This window comes from Calliphora vicina, chromosome 3 (assembly GCF_958450345.1).
Source record: "Calliphora vicina chromosome 3, idCalVici1.1, whole genome shotgun sequence".
In the NCBI taxonomy this organism is placed as follows: domain Eukaryota; kingdom Metazoa; phylum Arthropoda; class Insecta; order Diptera; family Calliphoridae; genus Calliphora; species Calliphora vicina.
The window spans coordinates 25,471,990-25,488,007 of record NC_088782.1 but is presented as its reverse complement, the minus strand read 5'-3'; the positions used below and the strand labels follow the sequence as shown (position 1 = coordinate 25,488,007).

At 33.2% G+C, this 16,018-nt stretch overlaps 1 protein-coding gene across 1 annotated transcript in view; it reads left to right on the top strand.

Moving 5' to 3' along the window:
• LOC135955357 (uncharacterized) overlaps window positions 1-16,018 on the top strand; it is a 250,127-nt gene that overhangs the window by 2,211 nt on the left and 231,898 nt on the right. The window contains exon 2 of the mRNA XM_065505710.1: window positions 7,709-9,621. Within this exon, the coding sequence (XP_065361782.1) occupies window positions 7,709-9,621 (1,913 nt within the window). The remainder of the gene's footprint in view (window positions 1-7,708; window positions 9,622-16,018) is intronic.

Sequence of the window (16,018 nt, the reverse complement as noted above, 5' to 3'; positions counted from 1 at the left end):
ACAAAGGGCTCTAAATAAATAGCGAAATTTACATCAAGAAATGTTTACAAAAGAGGATGCTTCCATTCATAAGACTTCTTAATGTGTCCACTTATTTTTGGACTGATTTGTCATCCTGTCACTATGGTAAGCAAGGTCTTAAGCGGTACAAGAACAATACTGTGGTATTTGTACCAAGAGAGGCAAATTCTCCAAACTGCTTGGATCAAAAGCCAGTAGAGAGATATTGGGCACTTGTTAAAAGAGAATTGAAGAGCACAGAAAAAGTGTTCAAGATTGTGTTGGATTTTAAACGGAGATGGGCTACCTATTCGAACAAAGTGACAGAAAGCTCAAAAAAAACCTTAATGAAGGGTTTCGGGAAAAGGTTCATAAATTAATCACTATTGATTAGAACTATAAAAATTATGTCTTTAGTAAGTTGTAATAATAAAAAATGTAGGTTTAGTGGTTTATTTTTTTATTAACATTTATGTATGTAAAGATTTTTTCGATTTCACTCCTTACATCTGGTTAATATACTGAGTTATTCGTTTCGAACAACTGACTTAGGCAATTGCATAATTTTCTGTCATAACAGAGGTGAGGATCGATAGACAGGTTTTAATTATACCCAGCTTGTATTCAGGGTCCACGTGATACTCACAACCTTCCTCTGAATACTTCTAATCATCCAAAGTACATGAAGCTTTTGATGAATAATGGAAAGAGAAGTAGCACAGTATTAATAAATTTGACATCCGACCAAAGAATATCTCACATGAAGGTGTGGATTTTACCCAAATCACCCTTAGAGAGACAAATATTCTTGGTTTTATGTTCCCAAATAACGCACTGTTTGATCAGTAGAAAAAAGGTGGTAATAAATGTGAGTCTTCTAAACTACTGGTCCGATGATGTATCAACGAATCGTAGAGGAGTGCATAAGCTTTAATAAAATGAAATTTGTGACTACCCTGTTAGAATACAAGTTGAGATACAGGGTGTCAAAGTTGAACACCTCGGGTTAGGAAAACTTCATACAGCTTGTTATACAGTGCAAATATGGACAGATTTCAATGGATGATACTTTGTTGTTAAGCAATTTGTAGATATTTCTTTTTATTTGAATAGCTTATCTCTTATAGTTATCACATATAGTTTCAAAGTATTGGATATTGTTAGCTATGACATTTTCCCATCCTTCTGAAAACATATGGATTCCGAGCCAAAAGAACTGCTCATCTTTTGAGGTCAACAACGAATCAAGCCAATTTGAGACACTCTGTTCCAAAGTGAAGCGTATCCCAGAGAGAGCGTTCTGGATCAATCGAAACAAGTAGCAGTCGGACGGGGCAAGGTCTGCACTATAAGGCGGTTGAGGTAAAACCTCCCAATCACTTCTTTCTAAATAGTTTTTAACAGGTATTGCTACATGTGGCCTAGCGTTGCCATGATGGAGTATTACGTTCCGCCAATGCTAGCTTCAATCAGTTGGTCAAATTTCAGAAGCTCATAATAGATAGAACCCTTTTGTTCCCAGCAAATACAGAAAATTACATTATCGCCATGGATATTAGGCTTTGGTGTTGTTGTAGCAGCAGTGATTGCTGAGTTGACAGCCCTTGGACGAGTGAACTCGGGTCATTCCGGTACGTAGAACCGGCTGTCGTGGGAATGAGGCTTTGGTGTCGATTCGGCTGGTTGACCGGGCTTCACATACGATACCTTATGCTTAGGGTTATTGTAATGTATCCAGTAATGATTCGGTGAAAAAATTACTTTCTTTTATAGCGTTCTAGCATTATTTCGGACATGCAACATTTTATTTCCTGCTTTTGGATGAATACTGCTGTTGGCAAACGTTTTGTAATTGCTGTTTGAGTAGCTTCCAACGATTTTGTAAGGCCTTGTTGAGTATTAAAACAATATTCATGGAATAATGCCTCCAATTCTTGGTCTTTTTTGGCTGGCCTGGGCGATCTTTATCTTCAAAATATCACCACTTCTGAACCGAACAAACCCGCTCTCGAACGTTAAAACCGATAGAACACATTCACCATAAGCTTTGGTGAGCAATCGGTGTGCTGCAGCGACACTTTTTTCAAAGAAGTAAAGCTAATCTTCCCGTATATGACGCTTTAATGGTACAAAATTCTACATTTTCGAATCCAAAAAAAGCGTTTTTATGTACACTATAATGTTCAATAACTAAGTGAGAATAAATTACAGATAGATACCCTTCAAAAGAAAGATACGCCATCTATTGTGAGTCTCGGATTTTTAAGTCATAAACCCAATAATATCCCCCCAAATAACCACACTTTTAAAACAACTCTGGCCCATTGTGCCTTGCATAAATTAATTTCTCGCACCCAGTTTCAACTAAAACTGTCGTAGTGACAACCTGACTACAGTTTTCCTTCGTACAAACGTAGAAATTCTAAGTTGACATTATGGCAATGTTTGTGAATAGTTGGGCACAACAAAAACAAAGAGCAGCTATAGGAATGAAAAACTTAGAAGTGCTAAGACAAGGTTTTCGAAATACTTGCACAAAATTCCTGCATGCTCGTTTTTTTTTTGGTATTTTATTTTGTTGCCTCTTTGTTGTATAGAAATTTTGTTGCATAAAACTGTAAATAATTGCCGAGACATTTAGGTGGAGGTTGTATTTAGAATTTTTAAAAGTGCTTAAACAAAATTGATTACATGTTGTTAGTTTTTTGTTTTACTTTTCCACCTTCCACATTTTTTTTGTTGTTTTGAAAAGGAAATTACCTTGCTATTCACGTTTCAGCTGGGTTAGAGTGAGTGGGTGAAATGTGAAGTTACTACAAGACTTTTATTATAGAAATTTGGCTATAAATCTGATGCGCCCTCCAAATTACAGCAAAATTGTAGTTGGTATCATTGGAATAAATGTGAAAATAATTAAATGATTCTCTTGTCCTTAAATTTACATAATCATTTTGATTATTCTGGAAACTATTACAAAATCCAATTTGTTTAATAGTACATCATAGTTACTTAACAATGTAGCCACTTCCAACAAAATGGTTAACATGTTGTAACTTAAATTTGATGAATAGCTAAAATTATGAAATTTTGTACGGGCACATCGTTTTTTTTTCGGTTATTCTTAATGAACGTATTGTTTCTGGGTTCTAGAAAATGTTTTTGCTATTTTCATAAAAAAGTTTTCGAAACTAATTTAAGGTAATAAATGAAATCCTTCTCAGTAACCGTGAAAATTTATGATGTTAATATTCCATTTGAATTGGAAGCAATTCTAATGAATATAATTACTACATAGTAACTTGAAATTATGCAATGGGGGAGAACGCAATTTTGTAATAAACATTAAAGACTTTTAAACGCAGAAGTGTTTCTTATGTTGCATGGTGAAATATTTTTGTTTTATGATTTCTGCTGCAAACAGAACTGTGAGCAAGGAATTTGTAAATTTCAAAAAGTAAGAGAATCTTATATATCCACGCCCTATATAGCACGGCCACCGATTTTTCTGCATTATGTTATGATGATATGGTTTATTTTATATATTCTATTACTAGAAAATATCTGTGGTTTTTATGCATTTAAATGTTATTGGGAACAAAATATGTATAAGGAGTGAGATTGAAAAAACCTTAACACACGTTTTTCATTAGAACTTTTAACCCAACTATTATTTGATTTTTGTTTGAACATAATAACAGACATGCTTTGAAAAACATGTCTGTTATTATGTTTAATAACAAAAAGTTGATCAAAGCTTTGTCGTCAAACTAATTCCAATATTATTAAAAAGTATCGGGAGAACTGGTCCGTTGATAGAAAACCTTGTTCAGGTAGAAGGAATGCTTCACATGATGTTTCTGAAGCCACTAAATAGAAAGCATTTTCAATAGAGCTCCCAATACATCCGATAGGAAAGCAGTCCGGTAAGCGCAGTACTCGGACTATTACCTCGGTACCTAAAGTTAAAGCCAGTGCAGGTTTAAAATCATACAAGGCTTAAAAAGTTCCTGACAGAAACTTTGCTAAAAATTTAGAGGTCAAAGACAGAGCACGATAATTGAGGACAAATTTTATACAAAAACAAGTAAGAGAGCTATATTCGGCTGTGCCGAATCTTATATACCTTCACTAAATTATACTTTAAAATAATTTTTTTTTAAATATTTTTAGGTAAACAAAATTTATTTTTTTTAATTGTTTTTCAAATTTTTTTTTTTTTTTTAATGATTTTGACCCGTTGTAGGTCCAACTTACTACAGCCTTATCTACATCGTTGTAATGGACTTTGAAATATCTATCATTAGATATCCATATTGTCTATATTAATGATTTAGTAATCCAGATATATGTCAAAAATTGGTGAAAAATCGAGGTTGTCCCGGTTTTTTGCTCATATCTCCGTTATCTATGGACCGATAGACAGACAGACAGACAGACAGACAGACAGACAGACAGACAGACAGACAGACAGACAGACGGACAGACAGACAGACAGACAGACAGACAGACAGACAGACAGACAGACAGACAGACAGACAGACAGACAGACAGACAGACAGACAGACAGACAGACAGACAGACAGACAGACAGACAGACAGACAGACAGACAGACAGACAGACAGACAGACAGACAGACAGACAGACAGACAGACAGACAGACAGACAGACAGACAGACAGACAGACAGACAGACAGACAGACAGACAGACAGACAGACAGACAGACAGACAGACAGACAGACAGACAGACAGACAGACAGACAGACAGACAGACAGACAGACAGACAGACAGACAGACAGACAGACAGACAGACAGACAGACAGACAGACAGACAGACAGACAGACAGACAGACAGACAGACAGACAGACAGACAGACAGACAGACAGACAGACAGACAGACAGACAGACAGACAGACAGACAGACAGACAGACAGACAGACAGACAGACAGACAGACAGACAGACAGACAGACAGACAGACAGACAGACAGACAGACAGACAGACAGACAGACAGACAGACAGACAGACAGACAGACAGACAGACAGACAGACAGACAGACAGACAGACAGACAGACAGACAGACAGACAGACAGACAGACAGACAGACAGACAGACAGACAGACAGACAGACAGACAGACAGACAGACAGACAGACAGACAGACAGACAGACAGACAGACAGACAGACAGACAGACAGACAGACAGACAGACAGACAGACAGACAGACAGACAGACAGACAGACAGACAGACAGACAGACAGACAGACAGACAGACAGACAGACAGACAGACAGACAGACAGACAGACAGACAGACAGACAGACAGACAGACAGACAGACAGACAGACAGACAGACAGACAGACAGACAGACAGACAGACAGACAGACAGACAGACAGACAGACAGACAGACAGACAGACAGACAGACAGACAGACAGACAGACAGACAGACAGACAGACAGACAGACAGACAGACATGGCTTAATCGACTCCGCTATCTATAAGGATCCAGAATATATATACTTTATAGGGTCGGAAATGAAAAATTTAGAAATTACAAACGGAATGACAAACTTATATATACCCTTCTCACGAAGCTGAATGGTATAATTATGCTTTTCGCACATGTTTACATGGACTGGCAGCCAGTCGAACGGACGGAATTAGACTTAAATATTTGGCCGATACAAACATCAGCATAAACTCATAATACCCTCCCACTATGGTGGTTTAGGGTACCACTAAAGTACCATTACCTCTAAATGTCATTTCTGAAAATACTACAATTACTATTACTGCTAAATTACCATTACCGAAATAAGGTAACAACGTTATTGACGAAATTACCGTTACTCAATAAGTAATGAAAATGCAAACGTTTGTCTTCCATAAGTTAGTTAATTGAAATCTACAGAAGTTGAAATTAAATAGATTAATTATGGAAATCAGTCTGAATTTACTATTAGTGTTAGCATTACCTTTCAACCATTTCAAATCGGTAGCCAACCTCGACATAAATACAATATAAGGAGTGAAATCGAAATACATAAAAGTTAATAAAAAAGAAACCACTAAACTTACAGTTTTGATTATTTTTTATTTGATTGAAATTATTATTACAATTTACAAAAAAAAATTATTTTTATAGTTCTAATCAATAGTGATGAATTTATGAACCATTTCCGGAAGCCCTTTTTTCAGGTTTTTATAGTTATCTCCGTTTAAAATCTACCACACATTTGTACACCTTTTTTTTGCTCCTCAATACTATTTTAACAAGAGCCCAATATATCTCAACTGGCCTTAGATCCAGGCAGTTTGGAGGATTTGCCTCTCTTGGTACAAATACCACATTATTGTTCTTGTACCACTCAAGATCTTGCTTACCCTAGTGGAAGGATGCCAAATCAGGCCAAACATAAGTGGACACATTAAGAAGTCTTATGGGTGGAAGCATCCTCTTTTGTAAACATTCCTTGATGTGAATATCGGTATTTATAGAGCCCTTTGTAACAATGTTTGGCTCACCTTTAGCCGCAACTGCATATTGCTTGCCATACCAAGAACTTTTTGGGAAAAATTTCTGCTTTTGGTTCCTAAACTTTTCTACAACATTCCCTAGAGAGCATCAGCAACATAAAAATATTGACCCAGAAGCTGCGAAAAATTTTCCAAAACATAGGTTTCTTCATCCATTATGCATGCAGCAGGTATATTTTTTTTTATAAAATTTGACTTCAATTTCCGTGCTCTGTCTTTGGTCTCTAAATTTTTAGCAGAGTTCCTGTCATTAACTTTTTGAGCTTTGTATGTTTTTAAACCAGCATTGGCTTTAACTTTTTGTGCAAAATATTGCTGTACTGAGCTAACCGAACTGCTTTCCTATCGGATTTGTTGGGAGCTCTTTTGAAATTGTTTGGCCAACTTTTTGTAAAACCAAGTTGGGTTTTGTTGAAAATATTTAATTATTTTAGTACGCTCTTTTTTTCTCGTCACTCATTTTAATCAGATTTACAACAAATGAACATAATTGACATTAAACTTAATAACTGACATACTTTACAAAGGTAACTGGATCAAGAATAAAATAATACTTGGGTTAAAAGTTTTAATGAAAAACGTGTGCTAAAATTCTTTCGTTATCAGTCCTTATGACTAATAAATATACAAAAAATTTGCTTCCGTACTGTAGGAAGCACTGATTTAATATTGTAAAAATTGTACCAATATGTTCATTTTAAGCAATTGTAAGGATTCAATTTTCAAGGTTACTCAAAATAGTCTACAATATTTTAAAATGTTTCTTTTGTTTCGAATTTCAAAAGCATGGCAACATGCATCAACATATTATTAACCTTGAATTTAATTTGTTTAATTCCACAGAAATTTCACACACTCCAACATATTTGTTTTCCATAAATTCCCCTTTCAGACATTCACAATTAAGGTCCATTCAAGCTTGTACACTTTCAAACTCATACCTCTACACTTTAATTAATAACTCGACTCTACGAAACTTTTCCTCCTTCAAAGTTCTGCATAAATCTTTAAAGAAAACACACCTGCTGCTTTAACAGGAACTTTCTTTAAGAATCACTAACAACATTAAGCAGGACAAAAATTAAATATTTTATAACTTTTTTTTCTCCTACACAAATTAAGGAAATTTATTTATTTGTTTGTGTTTGTTGCTCTTTTCCAACACAGGATACAAATGATGAGGGCCAACAGCAAGAGCAAAGAAACCTTGAGGTTGAAGGCCAACCAGAAAATGAGCAGCAGCAGCAGCAACAACAGCCGCCACCAGCAGACTGTCATAAAACAAATGAGCCATTGCAGCAGGAGCAACAAATGAATAAAAATGAAGTGAAAAAGAAAAATATCAACAGTAACAGCAATAGCAACAATAAAGATAAAGATAAGCAGTTACAATGCCAGGATAATGAAGTTTTTACAAATATCCAAACAGAAAACGATGTTAACGAAACCCAGCAACAACTGGCAGACAGCAGTGGCAATTCAATGGGAATTGCTACAATTATCTCGGCTACAACTACAGCATGTAGTGTTGGTGTTACTACAGCCAACCCCACCAGCTCGACTAGTGCTAACAGCAACGAAGTTGTTGTTACTGTTGATGGTGTGGCTGTGACTGTGGCTGGAGACCCTGCCTTGGAGCTCAAGGTTAACAAACACACCAAGAAAAAACAGGAAATCAACGAATTTGCCAGCAAAAACGAATTGGAAACAACAAACAACAACAACGACGAGGTTAATTTTATTACGAAAGACAACGATAAAGCATACAAAGGCGATAAAAGAGAAACGAAACGTATTAGCAAACATAAACGTGATTATTTGCACGAGGAAGAGAGAAGAGAAAACCGATTGAGAAATCAACAGCAGCAACATGAAGATGAAAAACCCACCACTACCGTTATAACCAGCAAAACATCAACAGCTAATACAGCATCAACATCCTCGTCCGCAACCAAAAAACATCGTAGCCAAAGACGTTCACCCTCCTCCTCCAATTCAAATAACTATGGTGGTGGCAGTGCTGGAGGTCGTGACCAAACGCATCATAAAATACCCACCTCAACTTTGAGTTGTGATACATGTTGCCAATTAGAGTGGCAACAACACGACTCATATATCAATACACAACAACAGCAGCACTCACCACAGACCCTCAAGCCACCCACGCTCCACATCGGCATGGCTGGCCAGCCAACACGTGTCAGCAAACGTAAAACCAGCAGTAGTAGTTGTCTAAGCCGCGAAAGAGCGAGCAAAACAAAACAAGAAATAAAAACAAAAATCATTTACAGCCAAGAAAAACCAGAGAGCACAACAACAAGAATATCAACATCAACAAGAGAAACCGGAATAACGACGACAGTAATAAAAATAAACAAAACAAAAGCAACGGAAACAGAGACTAAAACGATGACGAAGACGGAAACGGAGAAAGAGGCAGCAACTGTGACATGCTCAGCAGCAATAAAATCCACAAATGTTGCCGCAACAAAACCGAAAGAAGAAGAACAAGCTGAAGTACAACAAATTAAAGAGGAATTGATAAAAGAGTCTAGCAACAATTTGGAAAATATTGAGCAGACTACTATAGAAAAACCTTTATTGGAAAACCCAGATATTTTACAAGAAATTAAAGAAATCTCTAAGGCCATAGCCACGCTGCAACATGATGCCGAAACAAGTGATTCGCTTACATTGGAGGCTGAGAAACCACAGCAACATGTGGAGGAAACAAAAATTGTGGATACTGCTGTTGAGGAAAAACTAGTTTCCACTCAAACAGCTACAACAAAAACTAATGATGATAATAATGTGGATGATGCTGTTGCAGCGACAACTACTTCTGCTGATGCTGCTACCACAGCAGCAGCAGCTACAGCTACTGCTGCTCTTAAAGAAGTCAGTGTGATGATGATGGATCAACAAACAACAAAAGAAGCTGTTGATGTTAATGATGCTGCTGCTGTTGCTATGACTGCTGCGTCGTGCACACTCACTGCCAATGACAGTAAAACCAATACTACAAACATCAGTTGTAATTCGGAGTTTGCAGGTGTCACAACACACTCGCCGCATAACAGGTACGCGTAATTAATATTATTATTCTATCTACAACTCTATTAGTGTTGTGTTTTTTTTTTTGTTCTTCAATATTGTGTCTGTTGGTTGGTTTGTCCAAACTTTTTGCCACTTGATACCAAATAAAGTAATGCGAAAAAATATACTCGATTCAATTGCAAAAATATAAGAAGAAAAATAATGTGAATTGAATAGAGTACACACTTGTTGTGAAGAAAAAAAAATATTAAGAAAATTTGAGAAAAAAAATGTGTTAAAATACAAAACAAAATTCAACAAAGTGTTTAATTAAATCAACAAAATTTTTTTTTTATAAATTTTATGCGACAAAAAATGTCAATATTAAATTGCAATAGCTGGCTTTGAATTCTTTTATCAAAAGAATAAATTTTCTTTAAAAAAAAGTGAAAACTGATGTTACTAAGGAAATTAAAAAATGGATTACTTTTGCCAACAAAATGAAAAAATAAATATAGTGAAAAATATGATTAATATACATACAACTCGTACATTCTACAGCAAAGAGGAAAAGTTTTGAAAATAAAAATTCACTCAAGTTTTTCTACTTAACAAATGGAAGCTGAAAAGCAAAGAAATTTATGAAATATGCAATAAAGATTTACTACACAATATAAAAGAAAATAATTCATGAAATAACTAAAACTCAAAAAGTTTTTATAAAATTAAAAAAAAAACTAAAATTTCAAAAAAGTTGAAAATTTTAATTAATATAAAAATAAATAAATCAACAAATTTGCTAAAATTTTACAACAACAACAAACAATATAATATACATACATGCAAAATTATAAAAAAATAATTATAAATAATAAGTGTTTTAATGATAATCAAATATATATTCCAAAAATTTTTGAAAAAACGAACAATAGCATTGAAAATGCAAAAATAAGCTTTAAGAATTAATTCTGAAAAATTTAAATATTTAATTTAAATTGTGCCAAAAATATCACAAAATTTTTCAGTTTCAGCAACAACGTCATAATTAAAAAAAATGTTTTGACCAAATTGGCCCTTTGTGTTATTTTCTTAAAAAAATTCTAAAAAAAAATATATCGGTTTAAAAAAATAAGAAACGGTCTACTGAAAAATTTAATTTTTTAAGTTATGACGACGTTGCAGCAAAGGAGCGATATATCGTTAGCTTAGTGTGAAAATGTGCCAAGTCGGATTTTAATGAATATTTACTTTGTAAACAAAAACCTCGAAACAATGTGTTAAGTACATATTTTCATCTCAGATAAACTTTATTGTAGGAATTAGTGTAGATTGTAGGCAATATGGAGGAATCACTTCATTAGGCCGTTTTTAAATTGAAATTGTTTTGGAATTGATTTAAAATGTTTATAATATACAGTGACGGACATTACAATAGAATCACTACCAATATTTCATTTAAAACCAGGAGCAATCATAAGGATTGGTGTGGGCCAGAAAATATAAAAAAGTGGCAAAATGTGGACGGACGAAACGACCATTAATTTAATTGGTAGTGATGATAAGACATGGGTTAGACGTCCAAAAAATATGAAAAACCAAAAACGTTTAAACATGGTTGGGGAAATATTATTATATGGGGATGCTTTTCTTGGTATTACGTTGGTCCAATTTATTGGATTAAAGAAAATATGGATAAGCACTTGTATGTAAATATTTTGGAGAATGTTATAAAGCCACATGCAGAATGGAATATGCCTTTAAAATGGCTCTTCCAGCAAGATAATGACCCAAAGCACACGTCAGGTCTTGCCAAAAAATGGTTTTTATATAACAAAATTCATGTTATGGAATGGCCGTCTCAATAACCAGACTTAAATCCTATGGAAAATAGTAAAAGACAAACTCGGACCTGAAAAATTGAAAAACAAGGAAGAACTTTGTCAGAAAATTCAGGAAATATGTTATGCAATTTCCCGATCTACATGCGAAACTTTGTTAAATTCAATCCCCAAAAGATTTGATGCTGTTATTAGAAATAATTGATATGCAACAAAATATTAAGAAAACAACGAATTCTTATGATGATTTTTTATTTTTAATCATTTTAAAACTGATTGATTATATATGAATGTCGCATATTTTATTTAGTCTTTTCGATTTGACATCGTTTTTAACATAAGAATGTGTTATTTTTTAGATTTTATTTTTTTCTATTGTTTACATTATGAGCATTAATATATAATGAACAATTTTAAATTTTGAAATCAAATTTTGTAGTTTTACCGCTTTAATCGAATTCATATGTAGTGATTCTATTGTATTGTAAGTCACTGTATGTAAACAAAAACAAGTAAGAAAGTATATTCGGCCATATAATACCCTACACTGACTAAATCAGCAACATCCTATTCATCTTAAAATTTTAATTATTTATTACACCGTACTACAATCAGAGAAAAAATTCGTTAGCCACAAAAAACAATAAATTAAATGGAGAAAAGCTGCGTTTCAGTTTTTCATTTCGTGATTCTCTGTCCTTTTTAAAGGACTTCAAAGTTTCAAAGAAGTACATTTTTCCAAAAATATTTAAAAATACTCCTGCTGATCCAACAATAACAAATTTGATGTCGAAAGAACAAGAAGAGTTTTAAAATATTTTGTATTATCTTTATTTTATCCTGTAAGGATCAAAAGATTTTAAAAATGTCCTTTAATATCCTTTAAGAATGCCAATAAATTTCTTCTAAAAAAATAGTATATCATCCGGTTCGTGTCAAATATTGAGTGTCCTTTGTTGTTTCAGTAACTAAGAGAGAATAAAGCACAGATATGATATCTCGGCTATGACCATATCACGGTGGCGCCCGAAGAACAAGTGAGGTTCAAAAATTTCATGTGCCCTAAAAAATTTTGAATAAACTTATTTTACAGGAAATTGTCCAACGATTACAAATATGCTACTACTATTACAATCGGTTTTTGGGATGAAGATATAGCCCAAAATTAGATAATTTGGTTCGCTTTCAGATATAGTATCTCGAAAACTAGATAACAGATCATCATTCTTTTTCTATTTTATTGATAGATATATTTATTAAGAACAGAATAGAAAAAAATGTACTGTTTGCTTTGTGCTTGTTCAAGTAAATCGATATTTACCAACTATCATTTCCAAAATATGGAAAATTACACTCTGATTTTTGTACACTTTTACACAACAAACACAAGAAAAATATTTCACAAAAAGTTGTATTTTTCACAAACTATAACCAAGTGTAAAAAAATCAGAGTGTAATTTCCCATATTTATTGAAATGAATACCCTTAATATTTCTCAACTTTGATGGAAAATAAAAAATTTAATGTCTATATTTATCATATTTTCAAAATAACTTCTTTACTATTCCTTTACCTAATGCTAAAATGTCTAGTTGCCCGGTCTTGTCCCATTTTTGCTAGAGGTAAAGACATGGTTCCAAAAATATGTTGCATGCATTTTTGGGCAATTTATGACATACTAGCTGACCCGGTGCGCTTCGCCACCCCAATTAGAAGAGTGAAATAGTACTATTAAGTCTCCCTTCACAAAAGGTGACCCTTTCTCACCTTTTGTGAATTCAAATTCATTCAGAATCATGTGTGCCTAATTTGAAACTTTTAGGTTTATTATTATAAAATATTCAAAAAGTACCATTGCAATAAACAAATATTACCATTGATTATCACATTTGAATTCGTACTCACTAAACCATAACCCGTCAAGTTTGAATTTTAAATTTGTATAGCCTTTCCTATATTATCAACTAATTTTGTTTCTATAACAATTAATATTTCACAATTATCACAAAACCGAAAAAAGCGAAACCACGGTTTTGAAATTCTTCGGTTTTTTGGAAACTCTAGGTCCGTTATTATAGTAAATTCAAAAAAGTACCTATGAGAACAAAGAAAAAGTACCAAGAAGTATGGCCTTGAATTTTCACTCACTTGGGACCATAGACGCCTAATTTCATTATTGCAGAAAATTCAAAAAGTACCATTAGAATATATAAAAAGTACCAAAAAGCCCCCACTTGTGGTATCCCACTCACTCCCATATAAGCTTAATTTCATGGTTTTAGGTTAATTGGTGAAGAAATTACAAAAGGTCGAATAAAGAAAAAGTACCAAAAAGTCTATCTCTAGAATTCTCACTCACTTGGGACCATATATGCTAAATATCATGTTTCTAAGTTCATTGTTATAGAAAATTCAAAAAGTACAATTAGATGAATAAAAAAGTTCCTATAGTTCAGTTCTCACATTTTGGTACCTAAATATTGTACCCTATTCCTAAAACAAACTTCACTCAGATACATATCAGCTAACTTCAATGTCGATAAGTGAAATAATTTAAAATATTAAAAAAAGTACCAATTTCCCTTTTCTTCCTTGAAACAATCGAGTTCGAACTTTAAAAATATTCCATTTTGCTAAAATTGTTTATGCTACAGACATGTCTCAAACGATTAAAATCTGTGTTAATGTGCCCAAGAAAAAATATGTTTTAAAAAAAGTACCAAACTGTTTACCCGGATTTGGCCCAATATACACCTTGGCACTCGAGTTCCAAATAACACTCTGTTAGTTAATTTTTGTACGAATCCAGGAACCAATGTTAAAAAATTATCAAAATTGGCTTAATAATTTCAATAAAATGTATTTTCCCGATTTTATTCCCTTTTTAGTACCTTTTTTATCCCCATTGCTTTGGTAAAATTTAATTCAAATAAATTTCTGTATCGTGGTGGGAGCTCATAATAAAATATTCGTATGTCTATGTCAAATTATAGAAAAACATATTTTATGAAAAAGTACCAAAAATAAACACCATTTTTATCCCTTAAGGGTTCGAATTTCCAAAAAGTACCAAACTTATATTTTTTATTTTTTGTTAATTAAAGAATACGATTCAAAATTTGTTTCTATGTTTATTGGTTTAAAAGATACATAGGGTGCAAAAAAAGTACCAAAATTCAGTTTTTACCCGTTTTCTCTCCTAAAAGTTTCGAATATCCAAAAAGTACGAAACACCTGTCAGCTTATTTTTTAAATGGAGTAACATGCTATTTTAAGTTTTTTTGTATCTTTATTAGTTTTGAAGATATAAGGTTGCCGAATTTACCCGTTTTTACCCTTTTTTACCCCCTAAACGTTCGAATTTCCAAAAATCCCTTCTTATCGGATCGTTTTGGGGAGGGAGGAACCCACAGTTAAAATTTCGTGATTCTAGCTTCAGCCGTTTGGGCTGTGCGATGATGAATCAGTCAGTCATTCAGTCAGTCAGTAACGTTACTCTTTTATATACATATATAGATAACCGTGAAAACCCAAGAAGGTGTATCTATCTTCTTTTACGGATTGTGAGCAATATTTTACAAAAATTAATAAATAAATATAAATATAAACTTAAAAATAAACTTAAATCTTTTCCAGAATAACTTTAAATCATAAAAACAATAATTTTTAAATAAAAAATATTTAATTTTACTTTGCTAACCCAAAAGAAGGCACCTACTCATTTCATATGTTGATCAATTATGTATCATATGCCTTTTAAATTTTTTGATTATCTCATTTGGTTCAAAAGTTATGATTTTTGCAACGAAAAAGCTCAAATGGCGCCACTGTGCGTATGTGACATCGAAGTTGATGTGGGTTTTGACTTTTGTCTCAGCCAATTATAAGCTTTACCATGTCCATATTTGTATATGTATATAACATTTTAACTGCTTATCGAATTTGTTCAATATTGTTTTCATAGTAAAGGTAATGCAACCTTGATTCTATATATTTTCCTAAAAATTTGTTTTATATTGAACACAGGATATTGAAGTAAAAAATTATCCTTGAACAAAGATTCTAAAGATTTTCCTTATTTAATTTATGATAGAAAAACACAAAAAGTCTCAAATAAGAAATAGTAGATCTGCTTAATAAAAAGAATAATTAAAGCAAACGATTTTACTTCTTAATAAATACGAAATTAACCGTAAGCTCTCTTTTGTTATGTCTTATTTCTGACTTTCTTGTTGAATTTTCCGTTTTGATGTATTCAGGGACTTATAGTAAAATTTCACGTATAATTTTTTTGCAGAACAGTTTAACCCCTTAAATCTCTGTTTTAATGGTGGTTTTTGCACCTTTTTTAAAAGAAGGACAAAAAAGACCCATGTCTTGAGGATGTAGAGGGTTAATATATTCTACAAAAATATTCTCCGTAACATTTTACATAACTTTGCTGAATACATTTTATACCCAAAATGTAAGGATCATATGGTTTCTTATGAAGATTAACAATAAGAATGTCCCAGAGTTGGGAAACTTTAACCCCCCCCCTCAAATGAAATTCAAATGTAAACTTTCAAAATGTCGATACGCGTGTATTTTTTTTTGTCACCTC